The 19283-nt window shown below is 38.7% G+C and overlaps 2 protein-coding genes and 1 pseudogene across 2 annotated transcripts in view; 1 reads left to right on the plus strand and 2 right to left on the minus strand.

Moving 5' to 3' along the window:
* LOC131302525 (serine/threonine-protein kinase STY17-like) overlaps positions 1 to 19283 on the minus strand; it is a 37627-nt gene that overhangs the window by 2445 nt on the left and 15899 nt on the right. The gene's annotated exons all lie outside the window — the stretch shown is intronic.
* LOC131303757 (nifU-like protein 2, chloroplastic) lies at positions 6159 to 8019 on the minus strand (annotated as a pseudogene).
* LOC131304448 (probable leucine-rich repeat receptor-like protein kinase At1g35710) lies at positions 13616 to 18034 on the plus strand. Its single transcript, XM_058331690.1, has 2 exons — positions 13616 to 17234; positions 17370 to 18034. Exons 1-2 carry the CDS (start codon positions 13616 to 13618, stop codon positions 17753 to 17755), a joined length of 4005 nt encoding a protein of 1334 aa, XP_058187673.1. The 3' UTR covers positions 17756 to 18034.

Below are 19283 nucleotides of genomic sequence, written 5' to 3' on the forward strand. Positions count from 1 at the left end.
CAAATGGACAGTAAATGAGGTTGGGCATAAACCTAAAGTACAAACGAATCATAATTTCTAGGTCGTTGTAGTCACGTTAATGGAATTCCAGATGCTGAGTATCTATAAATCGATTAATCAGCATTTCTTGTCAGTTCTTGCTTGTTGTTTTTTGCTTAATTGGTAATAAACCTGTAGCCAAATAGCCCCAAAAAAATTCAAGAGAGACAGAACCTGGTTTTGCTTGATTGCTTTTGTTCCCATTGCAAAGAGAGTACTTGATTCTTCGACAGATTACTCTGAGAGAGAGAGAGAGCTGCTAGGAGTTTGGTCTTATGCCTTTAATAGGTCTGTGGCTAGGAGTTTTGGTATCAAAGCGTGACTGATGAACACGATTAAGAAAAAGAAGCGGCCAAGAGTAATTAGACGCGGCCAAATGTAATTCAACGCGGCCAAGAAGGATGTAAAATACAAGAGAATCGTGCGTAGTAATCACGCTTTCAATAACGTGCGGCCACAAGTAATTAGACCCGGCCAAGAGTTATTTTATGCAGCCAAGTGTAATTAGATGCAGCCAAGAAGGCATGTGAAACGCAATAGAATCGTGCATAGTAATCACGCTTTCAATAACGTGCGGCCACGAGCAATTCGACGAGGCCAAGAGTAATTATTTGTGACCAAGTGTAATTCGACGCGTCCAAGAAACATGTAAAACACAAGAGAATAGTGCGTAGTAATCACGCTTTCAATAACATGGAGCCAAGAGTAATTCGAAGCGGCCAAGAGTAATTGTTTGCGGCCAAGTGGAATTCTTCGCGTCCAAGAAGCATGTAAAACCCAAGATAATCGTGCGTAGTAATCACGCTTTCAATAATTTGCAGCCAAGAGTAATTGTTTGTGGCCAAAGTGTAATTCTTTCATCTTCTTCTTCTTTCCCAAATGACCAAAACCAGAAAGAATCAACGCAACAAAGAAAGATTATTGTAGCAGCAGAAAAGTTTGGAGGAAGAAAATGGTCATTCAGTTCTGGGAAAAACCCAACTTCTTCTTTCACAATCACACATCAGTTCTTCTTTATAGCACTTAACCTTATTATTATTATTATTATTATTATTATTATTATTATTATTATTATTATTATTATTATTATGTATCTCATCAATTAATGTTCTCTTCTTCCCTTGTTTTTTAATTCATTTGGACAATGCAAGAAAACAAGACAAGTTTGAATAACAAGAACAACAAGAAAGATGCCACCATCTAGTTCGTGGGTAAATATCGAACACCATAAGCCTATGTTGTGGCAGTAGCTAGGCACTCTCGGGGGATAATCTTGCAATCTTCACATAGCAAACGACAAGTGTCTCCAATTTATATTTTGGGTTTCTGGTTCCTAATTTGATGGATAGATGATAGTGCTTTTTATTTTGCTCCTCATTCTATCGGGTAACGATTGTTGAGCTTCTATTTTCTGGTGCATATGTCTGAGATGACCCTGTTAGTGCAGATTATAACATGATTGCTGGAAGCAGAGAGCCAGAGAGGGGAAAATGTGTTGGTTTATATTGAATTCTATAGTACGTTTTCAAATTTTCCTCCACCCCTGCACTTGTGGTCGGACAAGATGTTATATTTAAAGGTTTACCCTGATTTGTTAGATCCTGGAGAGTTATGTTTAGATACCTCTTCCGTTTTCTGGATATGAGTAGCCTCTGTAGAAGTATGCTGAAATTGGTATGCTTGGGTGAATTCCATCCATAGTAGATATGCACTAACAAGCATAGATGAGCAAAAACCTTCATCCTTCTGTTGTGATTATGAGGGTAGCATATTGATATGATTACGAGTCTATGACCAAGAGGAGCAAAAACGCTGTTACATACGCGAAAATGTAGTTTGTAGCAAGGTTGGTGCTCTAGATTGAACTTTATGACTGGCAGTCTTTAATGTGCTTGTTTTTCTTTTCTGTCCCTATCTTATTTTGAAATTTGGTGTAGTTGCTCCGATATGGTCTGTATATATTTCAGGTGCCGACCAAAAGATTCTACAAGTACTAGTGTGGCCTTTCATCGTTCTTATCCTCTATTTGCATCATGCTCTGATGGTACGGTTTATCCCTATTGAATCAGAATCTTCTATTGTTCCACTGGAAATTCTCCATCTTTTTCTTGTTGATGTGGTTGAAATGGAAGCAGCGATTATCCTCGTGAATATACTGAAATATCTCAATAGTCAAAAGAAATGAACAAAAGAAATTTATGTGCCAAATATTCTAAATATATTCTGTGACTGACTGACTGACAGTGGAGATTGTGTTTTTATGAAGCCATCGCGGTAGATTCAAACATTAAGAACATTTTGAACTATTTTGCGGCATGGATGGTGGTGAAATCACGGTGGACATCGGAGAGGTGATTGTGGTGGTGATAGTGAGAAATGATGGATCGGTGGTGGTGATGAAGGTGCAGTGGTGAAGTGTTTGTGGTCAAGGTGGTGGTGACAGTACTGATCCAGTGATGGTGCTCAAACAATGGCAGTGGTGGCGATGTGGTAGTTGCAGTGGTCATGTGATAGTGTTGGTGGCGTAGAAACCCAAATTTGGCTCCGTAAATGTAAAAGCTCCGCCTTGTGTGCCTAGGACGAATCCTGATAATTAATGAAACAGTTTTTGTATGCTTTGATGAATTGTGAAGGCCCTAGCTATAAGCTTTGTGAAACTCTACGAATGAACGGATACCCTAGAACTAGGGATTTAAGGGCCCGGAAACTTATTTTAGCTTTAAGATCGAGCTCCGATGATCTTTGAATCAGTTTGCTTTCAAACAATTTTTCAAGCACAAAAATTTATTATTTTTATGGTTAATTTGAGTCCACAATACTTTATTACATTGAATACCCTCTTTGTTGATATACAATAGGTATTTATCCGATTTAAAATAAGTGTGATGTGATGATTTTCCAAATTTGATTTGTTTTTCGACCCGTTAAGGGTAAAATCATCATGTCTTTCAATGCAGAAATAATTTGGATGCAAATCACTTTGGGTTATAAAGTAGGCTTAACAAGCTTTATAACAGTTCAAACCACATGCAAATCGGAATTCGGGAATATCTGTGGCAAGCCCGAGAAGTTTGACATATTTTGAAGTTTCCATGCGCCCCGGGAGCATCTCAGTGCGCCAGGGCACGTCCTCGAAAACTAAGATCCATGTGTGAGAATTCAAGACAACAACTCCATGATTTCCGCCCCAAGCTGATCTAACAGCGGCAGTGATGCAATTTTGATTTGATGCCAAACTATTTTTCGGTATGGGCAGGTGGTAAAATCACGGTGGATTTTGGTGGAATGATGGAGAGGCGGTTGTGGTGGTGATAGTTTGAAATGATGGGGGTGGTGGTGGAGGTGCAGTACTACAGTGAAGTGTTTGTGCTCAAGGTGGTGGCGACAGAAATAGTGCAAGGAGGTTGATCAAACGGTGGTGGTGGTGTGGTAGACGTCGTTGTCAAGTGATAGTGTTGGTGGTGTAGAAATCCAAATTTGCTCAATATAAGCCCCACCTTGAGAGCCTTGGACGAATCCCAATGGTGAAACAGTTTTTGTGTGCTTTGATGTAGTGTGGAAAGTCTTTTTGAATTTTGTCGACCTCTTAAGGAATGAACGAATCCCCTAGAACTAATTTTGGATTCAAACCACTTGATTTATAAAGTATACTCAACAAGCTTTTCAACGGTTCAAACCACGTGCAAATCGGAGTGTGGGAGTGTTAGTGGCCAACGCGCGAAGTTTGACTTCTTGTGTAGTTCGAAAGCGCCTCAGGCGAAATCTTATGCGCCCTGGGCGCAGCTCAATGCTCCTCGGCCGGCGCATCTTTGAAATAATTCCACCACAAACAAAACTTTGCGAGCTTGCTTCGTTCACAAACTCCAATTTGTGTGTGGTTTTGAACCGTTAAAAACCTTGTTGAATGTATTTTATAACCTAAGTTGTTTGGATGGAAGATTATTTTTACATAAAAAAAAAAAATGCCATTTTTATCCTCAGTGGGTAAAAAAAAAAAAATTGGTAAGATGCACGCTAACATCTCGCTCATTTTAAGCTGGATCAAGATCTATATGATGTCCAAAAGGTTTTTCCAAGTACTACAAGATGATGGAATCTAACTTTACAAATAATAAAATTTCACTTATGGAAGTGGGTAGAGAGCCGTCGTTAACTACAAAGATGATCTTTGGAGCACTACCACCCTTCCACCACCAACACTACCACCGTAACACCTCCCCTCCACCACCAGTACTTCACCCTATAGACATCTTTCGCATAACGACAACTATCACCATATTTCAACTTTATCACCACCGTGAGGATTTAACTACATAATGAAACTTCCAATGAGTAAAAAGGCACGAAAATGTATTTTAGCCTTAGTACGTGGTTTCGACCATCCTTGAATTAGTTTGGTTTCAATCAACTTCTCAAAACAAAATTTTAATTATTTTATGGCTTGACTCCACAAGGTTTTCATACGTTTAATACCCTCGTTATTTTCAACAGATTTAAAATGAGAGTGGTGGGATCATTTTTCCAAAATGATTTGTTTTTCGACCTGTTAAGGGCAAAATTGTCATGTCATTTAATTGATAAATAATTTTGCATTCAAACCACTTGAGTTATAAAGTATACTCAACAAGCTTTTCAATAGTTCAAACCACGCGCAAATCAGAATTTGGGAGTGTTCTTGGCAAGCCCGTGAAATTTGACTTGTTGTGTAGTTCGAATGCGCCTCAGGCGCAATGTTATGTGCCCCGGGCACAGCTCAATGCTCCTCGGGCGCATCTTAACCAAACTCTGCGAGCTTGCTCCGATTACTCCCAAACTCCAATTTTTGTGTAAACTAGTAGCATTAGGGATCCATACAAGCTTATCAGGATTATGTCTACGAGGAAGAAGATGGACAAAAGTGTTGGCCATTATATTTTGGGTAACTGTGAATCCCTTGGCCTGTGAGGAAATGGTTCAATTTGAGATCTATTTTCCAGCCTTTGATGATCAGATGGGTGGTAGGGGATGGCCAATCTGTGCCGTTAGGCTTGATGATTGGCATGATTTGGGACGTTAATATTATAAGTTTCGAAGCAGGGTTGGACTCAATATGGGTAGCTAGATCTTAATTTGTTGCTAAAGTTAATTTCCTCTAAAATCCATGGTGATTAATTCTCGGACATGGCCTAGGCTAAGGGTGATATATTATTATTATTTTTTGATCGACAAAAAAGATTTCATTAATCTTTGAGAAGGGATACAAAGATTAAACGGATCTTGGGCACACCGACAAAAAGCCACTCGAGAACCAAACCAAAAATGATGGCAAGAAGCCAACCAAGAACCCACGACCAAAGTGAAAGCCTTACACCCGCTAAAAGACCTCACAACTAACACCCAAACAAACTAATTTCTATTGGGCAGACGCTGAACTGTAAGTTCCATTTTCGGCAGCCCTGGTTGTTCATGGCAGTGCTGGTTCAGTGATCAGACTTCAGTGTCACTAAATATCAGGAAATGATCTGTTTAGGGTGAAGTGTGGAAGAAAAGCATTTCAGAATGGTGATAGGAGCATCTCACTTGGGATGGAGGGCAGCTGAAGTATGTATCAGTTGATATAGTCAGTTTTTTCTACTATAGGGAGACAAATCGAATTTGCAGAATTGTGTGGTCCCGTATAGAATGTTCTCTTTTAGCTGTCCTGTTCATGATTAATATCGGGGACGATACATTTTGACTTGTAAAGCTGGAACTATTTGGCAAATGCCTTCATTAGCAGGGACCCGGATCCTCCGATAGTATCATCTCTGCACTAATAAAATTGCTTTCAAGGGTGTGGATCTTGGAATTAGGGAAGAAAAAGAAAGCGCATTGCAATATTAGCCATGGCCAAGCACATATTTTGTTTCAGAAATATCCAATCCATTCCAGAGAGTGCCAATAACACATCCAAGCCTTTTCTACACGATTTTGAATTAGCCCCTCCTAGTTGTATTCCTCCCGAGATGTGAAAGAAAAAATAGGCAATTTGTCTTTTCAAAGTAGAGAAATGAGGCGCCCTTCCAATATTTAGATGGTGAGAGCACACATTTTGCTTCAAAATTCCATCTATTCCAGACACTGCAAAACCACATACAAGCTTGCACAAAAGACATTGATTTCCAAGTCCTGGTTTTCAGAAAGATAAAAATGATATTGTCTGTGTAAATATTGACGTTTCGCTTATAAAATCATATAAAATCAATTGAATTGCTATGAATAAAATGTCACACTATTATAGTGACAACGAAACTATAAAAAGTGCAATATTTGTCAACTGAAGTTCATTAATCATGGCCGACCCAATCCCATTCTGGGTCTTCAACATTTATGACAAAATGTCTTCCCTAACACCCTTCTTTAATCATGAAAGACCCCAAGCTAAACATGAAAGTCTGAGTACTATAGAACATGAACTGCTGCAATGGATGGTATTTTCTCCCGTACTTTCCATGTGACGACACCACAACAGTAGTTACAGCTGCAACTGGCCCAGTGATTTTAATTTTCCCGATTGGCTCTTCGATAGCTACTAGTTCAAGAGATTCACTTGGTTCTCCGACTATGTATGCCGGTATTTCTTGAAGGACCTAAATGAATGAAAAGAAGTGAACTTCAGTGACTCGGGTATAGATATAATCAATTACACTGCAAACTATATAAGCTTCTTTTAAGTACTAAATCAAGTATCGAGTCAGAACATGGCATTGTTGCCAAGGAATGAAATTTCATGAACTATGAACAACGTGTATCAGTTTTCAGGACATTGTATCAGTTTTCAGGACATAATTTTTATCTTATGAACAGTGAAGCTCCTATCAGTGAGACGCTGAAAAAAGAAATGTTCAAAATCTAGTGAGGACATTCTATTATCAGTAACTGTTTGCTCATTGCTTCTCTCCTGCAACAATAACACAACAGAATCCACAAGATTTCGGTTATCTATCGACTCAAAACTAGGGTTCTAAATAAAGTAGCATATCAGCCAAAAACTGACATATAGGGATTTTGGATTTGTGATATCAATATTTCAGTACATCAGCTGATACTAGCTTATATCGACAAAAAATGGTCGTATGAGCAATACAGATACGTATCCTGAAACCCCTATGAATTTGGACAGAAAATATGATTTATAAAATGGTAATGCAGCACCACAATTTGTAGAAAAGGATCAACTGCTTCAAAAATATGTTAAAACCACACTTAATTGCTTTAAGAGCTATAATAGTTGTTACAAAAGGAGATGCATTATTACCTTCTCTATGTTTTTTTCATTCAGCACAAGGCCAGTCTCCTCCTCTGCTTTAGGTTCCACGGAAATGACTTGAGGAAAAATCTCCATTAAACAATGCTCGATTCTCATCTTCATACTCGTTACCTAACTTGGATAGGAGCCTCATGCTCCTTGCAGCTTCAACCTCACAACATTGCCATTGATCTCGCCATCAGCAATTGAGATATGGTTGAATTTCATCCAACGCAACCACCATTTTTTCTGCTGTCAAGGGCAACTCTGCAGCAGAATCTGGGGCTGGGGCGGCAACTGCCTTTACAACAGCAAAATAGCAAACAGAGTGAACTAGGAAATTTCAATAAAAATACCAATCGTGGTACCAAAAAGCTAAAGTATTCAAAACCCATTTTAAATTTTTCCAAAAATAATCAGATGCTTCTATTGTCTAAATGACAAACAACAATGATCTATTTACATAAGTGTTCTATACATTGGCACATAGAAGAGACTGCAACCCAAGTAAAATAGGAGCATAGGACAAGGCCTGTGAGAGGCTTACAAAGACAAGACTGAAGTGGGCAACAAAAACCAAGGTTTAATCATCGAATTCACTGAAAGAATCATATCTCAAACACAACTGTTTGGATGAGTTTTTTGAGGAAACTCAGTTACACCAGACTTCTAGTGCTTTCCTGGCCAAACCAGTCCTTCTTCCAAGTCACCATGATACCAATATGGGAGTCCTAACATGAAAGTCATGAGTTCATGAGTAACAATAACAATATATATATATATATATATATATATATATATATATCTAGCCACCTACATTTAAACTATCTACGTACTAACTAATGGACATGTTTTCTAGCAATCCTCATTTGAGCAAAAAATATAAGCAATAGAAAAGAAGCTGAGAACTAAAGATAAGCTTGGTAAATGAAGAGATATTCCATCTTCATTAGCTGTTTGCTCCTTCTGCCATCAAGAAACAAAATATATACTTCACATCTTCTTTCTCTGCTCCTACTCTAGGCACATTTGGCGGCAGGTATATCATCTAAGTGTATTTCTAAACCACCACACAATTGAAATGCTGAAATCTCGCAGCTCATTGGAAAATCTAGTGGTAAATTGTTTGGCAACTTAGTTAGAAAGCTTGCTTGGGCATACATTATATACTAGATATGGCAAGAAAGGAACTTTACGGATTTTCAAGCTATTCATCAACCTTTTCTATGGTTTTACATAAGATTTGATGCCCGTGTTTGAAGCTCCCAATTTTTATCTGTAAAACAAACTCCTTTTAACACCATGCTTTGTAGCTGTTGGAAAAATCCACAAGGATTTTGCCTCAGCTTAGCTGAGATTTTACCTGTTTGGAAGGTATGCCGTCTTGGATCTTCTAACATTGTTTTCCTTAATGAATTTCTCACATTCAATTAAACACAACAATAGAGTTTCGGAACCTATTTTAAACTCATAACAGTCGATGATACCTACCCATTCCACGAATTTATACCACGAACATGCAAGTTTTGTTTATCATCAATACGTGTAATCAGAATTTCTTGTCCGTTCTTGCTTCTTGTTTTTTGCTTAATTGGTAATAAACGTGTAGCCAAACAGCCCAAAAAAATTCAAGGGAGAACGAACCTGGTTTTGCTTGACTACTGTGGTTCCCATTGCAAAGAGTGTGCTTGATTCTTCCACCGATTACTCTGTGTGTGTGTGTGTGTGTGTGAGAGAGAGAGAGAGAGAGAGAGAGAGAGAGCGCGCGCTGCGTGAGGAATTTGGTCTTATGCCTTTAATTAGGTCTGTATTTTGTGGCTCCGAGTTTTAGTTTAAAAGCGTGACTGATGAACGCGATTACAAGAAGACGCGGCCAAGAGTAAATAAATCCGGCTAGATGTAAACAAACGCAGCCAGGTGTAATTATAAGCGTCCAAGAAGCACGTAAAATACAAGAGAATCGTTCTTAGTAATAACGCTTTCATTAAAGTTCGGCCAAAAGTAATTATACGCGTCCAAGTGTAATTTTTAGCGGCCAAGAAACATGTAAAATCCAAGATAATCGTGCGTAGTAATCATGCTTTCAATGACGTGCGGCTAAGAATAATTCGACGCGGCCAAGTGTAGTTCTTAGTGGCCAAGACGCACATGAAACATGAGAATCGTGCGAAGTAATCACGCTTTCAATAACTTGTGGCCACGCATAATTCGAAGCATGCGAACCTCCATGAGCTCTAGCTCCTCCCCATAGCACTATAAAGTGGCTTCTTCACTCCGCTGATGCAGTACATCACAGAGTATCTAGTTCTTCCATGGTGAATGATGCATGAGTGGGAGATGTGTTTGCGACTACAAGTAATTAAACGCGGCCAATAACATGTAAAACACAAAACAATCGTTTGTAGTAATTAGACGCGGCCAAGAATCATGTAAAATACAAGAGAATCGTGCCTAGTAATCACGTTTTCAATAACTTGCGGCCAAAAGCAATTCAACATGGCTAAGTGTAATTCGATGCAGCCAAGAAGCATGTAAAACAACAGTGAGGTGTGAGGAGTAATCACACTTTCAATAATTTGCGGCCACGAGTAATTCCTTGCGTTCAAGAGTAATTTTTTGCGGCGAAGTATAATTCTTTCGTGGGACTCCTTTCATCTTCTTTCTTCTTCCCCAAATGCCCAATAATTGGGCCCCCAAATACTGAAATGGGTTAAATATTATGCATGTGAACTATTTTATAACAATTTTGATGTAGCACAGTGGTTAACGCGCACATGTTTAGATTACAGGATTGCAAGTTACCCTCGCCCCTTCAATTTTTAATGCAAATTTTGAAACCTTTACAAAAAAAACCAGTAGATTACTAAAAAAACTTAATGAACAAATCTGAACATTGTATTAATTGTATTACTAAAAAAACCAGTAGATTACTAAATAGCGAGTACACCCACTCTACCAAGCCTTGTATTAATTGTTTTCTATATCAAAAAACTAATTAATATATTGAAAATGAGAGGCCCCATTTCCAAACCTCGCCTAGAGCCTCAGAAATCTCAAGACCGGGCTGTTAAAAGCAATTGAATAATTTTGGACTTGTTTTTCGATCTTCTTTCTTCCCAGAGGCTTCCAAAGGAAGAAAAGTGACCATTAGCAACCATAGTAGATTACTAAAAAAACAATTTCTAGTTGACCGAAAGCTCCCACCATAGTCCATGTTTATCGGGTGCGCGCACATAAGCCAATAATGCCAGTTGATGTTAGTACAGAATTTCCACAAAATTTGCCCCAATACGGAATTTCCAGACAACTACAGAATTACCACAAATTGGAAGTTACGTGTCGTAGGTATTAGTACCAGTTGGATGGACTGGACACATGGCTTCGAAAATAAAATCGAAGCTGGAATCTTGGCTCATCCGGTTAGATTTGATGAGAGGCAACCGGATGGGTTTGAGTCATTTGCAACTAGGGCCGTAGATGAACTGAGCCGTTTGTAAACTGTTTGAGGCTCTAATCAGTAAAGGCTCGTTTAAGTTCAATTCGTCTACTAAATGAACCGAACCTGAACCTCAATTTTAGGCTCGTTTCATAAATGAGCCGAACATGAACGCAGCAGTATTCGGCTCGGTTAGACTTACGAACCTGGAGTATATGTGTATCATGAGGATTTTATAGAGTTATATAGTGAAAATTTTAAAACTTGTACAAGTCCAAACGTTTACAATTACTAAAAATTTACTTATGTATATGTTTTTATCATTTTATATGTATATATATGAACATATTTATGTACATAATGAAAAATTTATTTGCAGTTTTAGACATGTATGAGAGCATAAAAATATGATATTATTGGATCGTTAAGGCTCGTGAACAAGCTCGAGTTCGACCCAAACCTGGGCAAGCTCGGTTCGAGTTTGGCTCGTCATAATTTTCATTGAGTTCAACTAGAGCTCGAGTTCGCTAAAAAACTTAATGAACAAATCTGAACATTCTAATATTCGGCTCGATTTGGCTCGTTTACAGCCCTATTTGCAACCATTTGCCTCCCATTTTGCCTTTGGCAAGCGTCAATCACTCCTAGCTCACGTCCATCACTTCCAACTTCTTCCATTTAGCTTAGCTCGAAAATCATCACAACGGGACGGATTTGAGTCCTTAATTTAATTTGCAAACTAAAGAGAGAAGTTTAAACTCAACATCGATCTGTGTGGATTAGGGAATTCCAGATTCAATTTTTTTGTGTAATGTAAAATGTGGTTATTAAACCTACTTAATCATTTAGTATTACTTAATTGATTCAACTTTAAATGCTGAATTTAGGTTATCGAACAACCTCTAAGTCACTGGCGAGTGTGGAAACGTCAAAAGGGGCCAAAGTTCAGTAAACCTAAAGGTAAACAAGATCCCTTCTATGGGAATCGATGGGTGGTGCACCGATGGTGAACCGACCAGCTCAGGCAGGGGCAGCTTCAAGCAAACCCTCTTGATTTAAAAATGCACTATGAATTTCGTATTTCTTCCATATAATTGTATTTTTCCTTAATACTGTCTGCACTAAATCAATCATACAATATCAAAGTAAGTGAAAGTTTGTGAATAGGTAGGTACTACAGCTCAAGTAAACAAAATAAACTAACCCAATAAAATTTTATCCAAATGTAAATATGAGCATTTTACATAGAACTTTGTACACAAAAAATTTCTTTGTAATTTTCTCACCGCTGAACTAAAATCCTAGAGCTGCCCCTGAGCACAAGGTTCACTCCGGGTCCTGCACAGATAATCCAAGCCCATCAATAATTTTAAAATAATTTTTCAAGTGAGCTTGTGAAGAATCAGCTCAATAAAATAAGTGTAGGTGCTCGATTCAATCTTTCAATTTTTCATTCGGATAAAATTTTTCAAATGTAAGTATGAGCACGAATTGTTAATATGTTTCCCAGGTTTACCCATTATTTTTTCCCAAGTCTTCCAATTAGTCTCTCCCATTTCTTCCCACTAGTCTCTCCCAGGTCTTCCCATTAGTCTACGGCGATCATAGTGGATGACCCATAGTGGATGACTCTCTTCGCATTAATATGTTTCAATAATGATTCCCTTCATTATCTTTTGTGCGCAGAACTATTCCCAGTTCTTCCCATTGATAAATTTTTGGGTGCAAATAGGATACAGCTGACGTGATTTTGACGCTTCCAACAATGCAACCGACGGTCTGGATTAAAACACACTTTTCCTTTCTTTCTTTTTCTAATCCGTTCGGTACTTTCAATCTAGACTGTCGATTGCCTTTTTGAACGGCCCGGGTGTGCGCGTCGGGTGCCACGTGGTACCCGATTTGCAACCAAGAATTTTTCAAAGAATAGGTGCAGTGTGGAATGCAAATCGCTCTTTCTTTGATGTTTGGGTTTTGATCCTTTCCCTGTAGGCAAGTTAGTCATGTTGTTAATTCGGTGCGTTCAGTAACCTTTTTACTTTTCAGTTTTTTATTTTTAAGAAACTAAAAGTTGAAATAGGTTTATGTTTTCATAAAAACAAAAACAAAAAATATGTTTGGTAATATTTGTGTTTCTCAAAAAAAAAATTAAAAAAACATCTTTTTGTAGTTTTCATAGTTTAAAAAAAACTCTAAAAAAGTTTACGAAAAACAAAAAAGTAAAATCTTTTTGACAATGACAATTATGAATGGCAATATATAGCTAATTGAATAATCTTGCTTCCCGGAGGCCTCCAACTCTCCAAGGCAAGAGAAGGTGATCACCAATAGCCGCCATAGTCAAGTCTATGCGGGCCCAAAATATATTGATGTTGATAATTGACTGAAAGCTCCCATCAGTAATAGAAATCTTTGCCCTTGGTCTCTTTATGTCTTCTGCAAATTGAAATTCTCATCAGTTGTGGATTTGGTCAAGTTTGGTCAGATCAGTTTGGTCCATTTTTTTCATCCAAATCGTCCAAAAAGTTCGTAGTGTTTACAATATTTTTTAATAAAACAATACATGAAAAAATCTAGACCGTCCAAAACACTTTTGAACGACCCGGATAAAAAAAATGGACCAAACTGGTCCTGACCAAACTTGGCAGAATTTCCACAAACTGGAAGCATAAGTCATGTAGATATAATTACATGTTAGACTTAATGTGTGATGTGAATTTCATTGTACGCATCAATTTATCTCAGCTGCGCGATTTACATGAGAGACAAATCATGTTCCTATAAATAGCACCCCATATAAATGAATATTTAAAGCTTTCATCCTTCCATGCAACACATCTTCTACTCCTAGCTTGTGTCATAAGAAACCAGCCATGGCATCCGTACCTAAAAGGGCTCCCAATTTCCAAGCAGTTCACTCCACAATCATCTTTGTCTTTGTTGTCATCCTAATTCCATTTGTCTCTTCATCGGATTCCGTCGTTGCTCGTGCTTCTCCCGCAACTAATACAGTTGCAAAACAAAGTGAAGCAGTCACTCTCTTGAAGTGGAAAGCTAGCCTTGACAATCAAAGCCAATCTCTCCTGTCATCATGGAATCAAAGTAGTCATTGCACTTGGGTTGGAATTGGTTGCAACGAGGCCACTGAAGTAACCAATTTAACCCTTGACGGTATTGGTTTGAGAGGTACGCTTTCCAATCTTAACTTCTCTTCGTTACCTCATCTAGTGAAACTTGATCTGTCCAACAACTTGATATATGGGACCATTACCTCTCCGATCGGCAGCCTTTCGAGACTCGCATCTCTTAATGTGTCCATCAATCATCTTTCAGGAACAATTCCTAGAGATATTGGGATGCTAAGATCTCTCGTTGACCTTGATTTGTCAGCGAATAATCTAACAGGATCCATCCCCACTTCAATAGGGAACTTGAGAAACCTCACAACGTTGAACCTTTACGAGAACTCTCTCTCTGGATCTATCCCTCAAGAAATAGGAATGCTAAAATCCCTCACTGATCTTGAATTGGCAAGGAATAATCTCACCGGATCAATTCCCGCTTCAATAGGGAACTTGAGAAACCTCACAAGATTGATCATTTTCGAGAACTCTCTCTCTGGATCTATCCCTCAAGAAGTAGGAATGCTAAAATCCCTCACTGATCTTGAATTGGCAAGAAATAATCTCACCGGATCAATCTCCACTTCAATAGGGAACTTGAGAAACCTCACAAGATTGATCCTTTTCGAGAACTCTCTTTCTGGATCTATCCCTCAAGAAGTTGAAATGCTTACATCTCTCACTGATCTTGAATTGTCAACGAACAATCTCACGGGATCAATCTTCGCTTCAATAGGGAACTTGAGAAACCTTACAACGTTGTACCTTTTCGAGAACTCTCTCTTTGGATCGATCCCTCAGGAAGTAGGAATGCTTACATCTCTCACTGCCCTTGCATTGTACAAGAACAATCTAACGGGATCAATCCCCGCTTCAATAGGGAACTTGAGAAACCTCACAATGTTGTACCTTTACGATAACTCTCTCTCTGGATCTATCCCTCTAGAAGTAGGAATGCTAAGATCTCTCATTCAGCTTGATTTGTCAATGAATAATCTCACGGGATTAATCCCCGCTTCAATAGGGAACTTGAGAAACCTCACAACATTGTGCCTTTACGATAACTCTCTCTCTGGATCCATCCCTCAAGAAGTAGGAATGCTAAAATCTCTCACTACCCTTGCATTGTACAAGAATAATCTAACGGGATCAATCCCCGCTTCAATAGGGAACTTGAGAAACCTCACAAGATTGATCCTTTCCGAGAACCCTCTCTCTGGATCTATCCCTCAAGAAGTTAAAATGCTTACATCTCTCACTGAACTTGAATTGACAACGAACAATCTCACGGGATCAATCCCCGCTTCAATAGGGAACTTGAGAAACCTCACAACGTTGTACCTTTACGAGAACTCTCTCTTTGGATCAATCCCTCAGGAAGTAGGAATGCTTACATCTCTCACTGCCCTTGCATTGTACAAGAACAATCTAACGGGATCAATCCCCGCTTCAATAGGGAACTTGAGAAACCTCACAATGTTGTACCTTTACGAGAATTCTCTCTCTGGATCTATACCTCAAGAAGTAGGAATGCTAAGATCTCTCATTGATCTTGATTTGTCAGTAAATAATCTCACGGGATCAATCCCCGCTTCAATAGGGAACTTGAAAAACCTCACGATTTTGTTCCTTGCTTCGAACTTTCTCTCTGGATCTATCCCTGTAGAACTAGAAAATCTTAGATATCTACAAATGCTTGATATAGCCCACAACAAGCTCACAGGTTCTCTACTGCCAAATTTGTGCGCTCATGGATCACTCGTAAAAGTTAGTACAACAAACAACTATTTAACAGGTCATATCTCAAATAGCTTGAGAAACTGCAGTCAGTTACGCCGTGTTAGGTTTGATCGAAACCAACTAACTGGGCATATATCAGAAGTTTTTGAGGCTTTCCCAAATCTTGAATATTTGGATCTCAGTCACAATAATTTCTATGGCGAGCTTTGGCACAGATGGGAACAGTTTCCCAATTTGACTAGCCTAAAGATCTCCAACAATGACCTTTCTGGAAACATTCCACCTGGCATTGGAAGTGCAACTCAGTTACATTTACTTGACCTCTCTTCAAATCATCTAGTTGGTGAGGTCCCGAAGAATTTGGGAAAATTGGCTTTGTTGTTCAATCTTACTCTTAGTAATAACCAACTTTCACTCGATATTCCAGCAGAAATTGCCAACCTGTCTAGTCTTCAGCATCTCGACTTGTCTGGAAACAATCTTAGCGGACGTATCCAAGGGAAGCTAGGTGAGTGTGTGAATCTTCTGAACTTGAACTTGAGCAGAAATCTTCTCAGGGAGACTATTCCTTATGAATTAGGAAAGTTGCACTTTCTTCAAAATCTAGATCTTGGAAATAATTTATTAACAGGAGAGATACCACTAGGGATCGGGGACTTGAAAACCTTAGAGACACTGAACCTCTCCCACAACTTGTTGTCCGGTTCTATCCCCTCATCTTTTAACGGGATGTTAAGTTTAACGTCTGTTGACATATCTTACAATCACTTGGAAGGTCCTCTGCCCAACACAAAAGCATTTGATGATGCTCCATTTCAGGCATACCAAAATAACGACAGATTGTGTGGCAATAAAACTAGTTTGATGCCATGTTCAATGAAGCAAAGCAAAGGAGATAATGGGAGAAATCATTGCAAAATTGTACTAGCAGTTGTAGTTCCTACGTTGGGGATTTTATTTCTTACTATTGCTATGATTTTCCTTGTTCATCGCAACAAGATGGGAGACAATGAAATCGAGCCAAATAAAGAAGCTAATAAAGATTTGTTTGAGATTTGGAGCTTCGATGGAAAATTGGTGCATGAAATTATCATCCAAGCGACGGAGGATTTCAACGACAAGCATTGCATTGCAGTAGGTAGACATGGCGTTGTTTATAAGGCTGAGCTCCCAAGTGGTCAGGTTGTTGCTGTAAAGAAGTTTCATCCTTCGCAAGATGGCGAGTTGGCTAATCTTCAAAGTTTTACGAGTGAGATTCGTGCATTGATAGAGATACGACATCGGCGTATCATCAGGCTTTTGGGTTACTGTTCACATCCACGACACTCATTTTTAGTTTACGAGTTCTTGGAAGGGGGAAGCTTGGACAAGAAACTAAGCTGTGAGGAAGAAGCACTAAGTTTGGATTGGATTAAGAGGATAAATGTTGTTAAAGGTTTGGCAGATGCTTTGTCATATATGCACCACGGTTGTTCACCCCCGGTCATTCATCGCGATATATCAAGCAAGAATGTTCTGCTAGACTTAGAAGACGTCGCTTATCTCTCTAATTTCGGAACTGCTAGACTTCTAAACCTGCACTCATCAAATTGGACTTCCTTTGTAGGTACCTTGGGATATGCTGCTCCAGGTACTTGCATAGTTCATCTTAGCTATCAATATTAGTCTCGTGTTTTTCTTTTGAATATGCTAATTCCTAAGCCACCTTTACAATTTCTTTTTCTTTTTTTTCCCTATTCTTTGTACCCTTCATTTCTTTGGGCAGAACTTGCTTACACAATGGAGGTGAATGAGAAGTTAGACGTCTATAGCTTTGGAGTTTTAACACTCGAAGTTATAATGGGGAGGCATCCAGGGGATCTCATCTCATCTCTTTCTTCATCAACTTTGGATTCCTCACTACCATCTTCTTATGGTATTTTCGTGAAGGATGTATTGGATAAAAGGCTCCCACTGCCAAGGAATCAAACGGAGGAAGCAGTGGTTCTTGCTGTCAAGCTAGCACTTGCATGCTTGCGCCCCGACCCGCGGTGCCGACCAACTATGCACCAAGTTTCTGCAACTCTATCGAAACAGAAGTCGAGCCTACAGAGCCCGTTTCTCATGATCACATTAGGACAACTACTTGATGACAATTGTCCAAATGCCTGAGTATTCATGCTGTCCCCTCATTGCTTGGGTTTTTGTTCTCCATTTTTCTACTGTGTGAGGTAAGGAATTTTCTAACATTGGCTCTAAGAGTTTTTTGGGTAAATGATTGGCGCTAAGGTTTTGTATCATATTTTTAGTATATTTGCTTTTTTCTACCAATTCAAAACTTTGCGAATTAATTTTGATTATTATACGTACTTTTAAGTATTGACATTCAAAATGAATGGACATAATCACAGAAATATTACCTCGAACACCTGGCGCCAACTCTGGGCCAATTTGCAGAGTTCAAATTTGGGCGCAGTGTGGTGGGAATGATATCTTTGTTTGGTTCTCATCTTTAAGAAATCCATTTTTTTCTCTGCATGTTTCTCAATAACTTTATCTATTTTTCAAAGACAAAGGGAGAAAGATTATTGTAGCTCGAAAGATTATTGTAGCAGCAGAAAATTAAATTTTGCAGGAAGGAAATTGTCGTTCAATTCTGTGCAAAAGCCAACTTCTTCTTTCAAAATCACTCGTCAGTTCTTCTTCTTTATTGCACTTGACATTATTATTATTATTATATATCTCATCGATTAATGTTCTCCTCTTCCCTTGTTCTTTAATTCATTTGGACAATACAAGAAAACAAGACAAGTTTGAATCTTGTTTGCGCACGGGAACCAGCAGTGACGAAACTAGGATTTCTGTTGGACCTGCTAGTTCGTTAGCTCGGAAAGATGCCACCATCTAGTTCGTGGGCAAATATCTAACACCAAAAGTCTATGTTGTGGCAATAGCTAGACACTCTCCGGGAATAATCTTGCAATCTTCGCATAACAAACGTTGAGTGTCTCTAACAAAAAGGTAATCTATCTGATTTATGTTGGACCCGCTCTTAACAGTAATTAGGTGTTCCTCTCTCTTCTTGGAAAAAGCATTCACAACTATAAGTTCAAAAGCACTACAAAATCCAAAATACTTCTACTAGCTTCATTTTAGTCACCAAACCCAAAACCACCATAGACTTTCTCATACCTTTGCGTATTTACTCCTACAAGATCATTGGAATCGCCACCTATGAACAGCTTCTCTCCCACAGGTAGCCCTTGCGCCATGTGAATTATTAATATTAAAATTTGATTCCGTCTCTGGGTACCAGGATATAAATATTGCATTGTTGGCTTCGCTTCCTTTTGTTTGCGCCAGGGTGGTGTTGATAAAACTGATACAGAACTAAAAGAACTAAAGAAATCCCATTTCCTTATTCTACATTGTGTTTTTGCTTGACAGGCACAAATTTCATATATTGAAGAAAGTACAATACTGTGAGAAAGGAAATGGGATTAGAGTGGATGCTTAGACCGAAAGACAACATTGAGAGAGAATCTTTGTCCCAAAATGGATGACAATTTCGCTAGCTCGGACATCTTAAGAATTTATCTCTGTCTTTTAATTTTTAATGCTTTCATATGCTATATAAATCTTATTTGATAAATTCTTGCATGACACGTATGCCAAAATTGTCATCCATTGTGAGACGGAG

Source organism: Rhododendron vialii, chromosome 10a, assembly GCF_030253575.1.
Source record: "Rhododendron vialii isolate Sample 1 chromosome 10a, ASM3025357v1".
Lineage (NCBI taxonomy): Eukaryota > Viridiplantae > Streptophyta > Magnoliopsida > Ericales > Ericaceae > Rhododendron > Rhododendron vialii.

What these genes read in the sequence shown, in the direction of transcription:
- LOC131304448 (XM_058331690.1), top strand. Translation starts at nt 13,616, where the DNA reads ATGGCATCCGTACCTAAAAGGGCTCCCAATTTCCAAGCAGTTCACTCC. An exon ending in CTTGGGATATGCTGCTCCAG is followed by an intron (nt 17,235 to 17,369) that starts GTACTTGCATAG and finishes TTCTTTGGGCAG; the next exon opens with AACTTGCTTACACAATGGAG.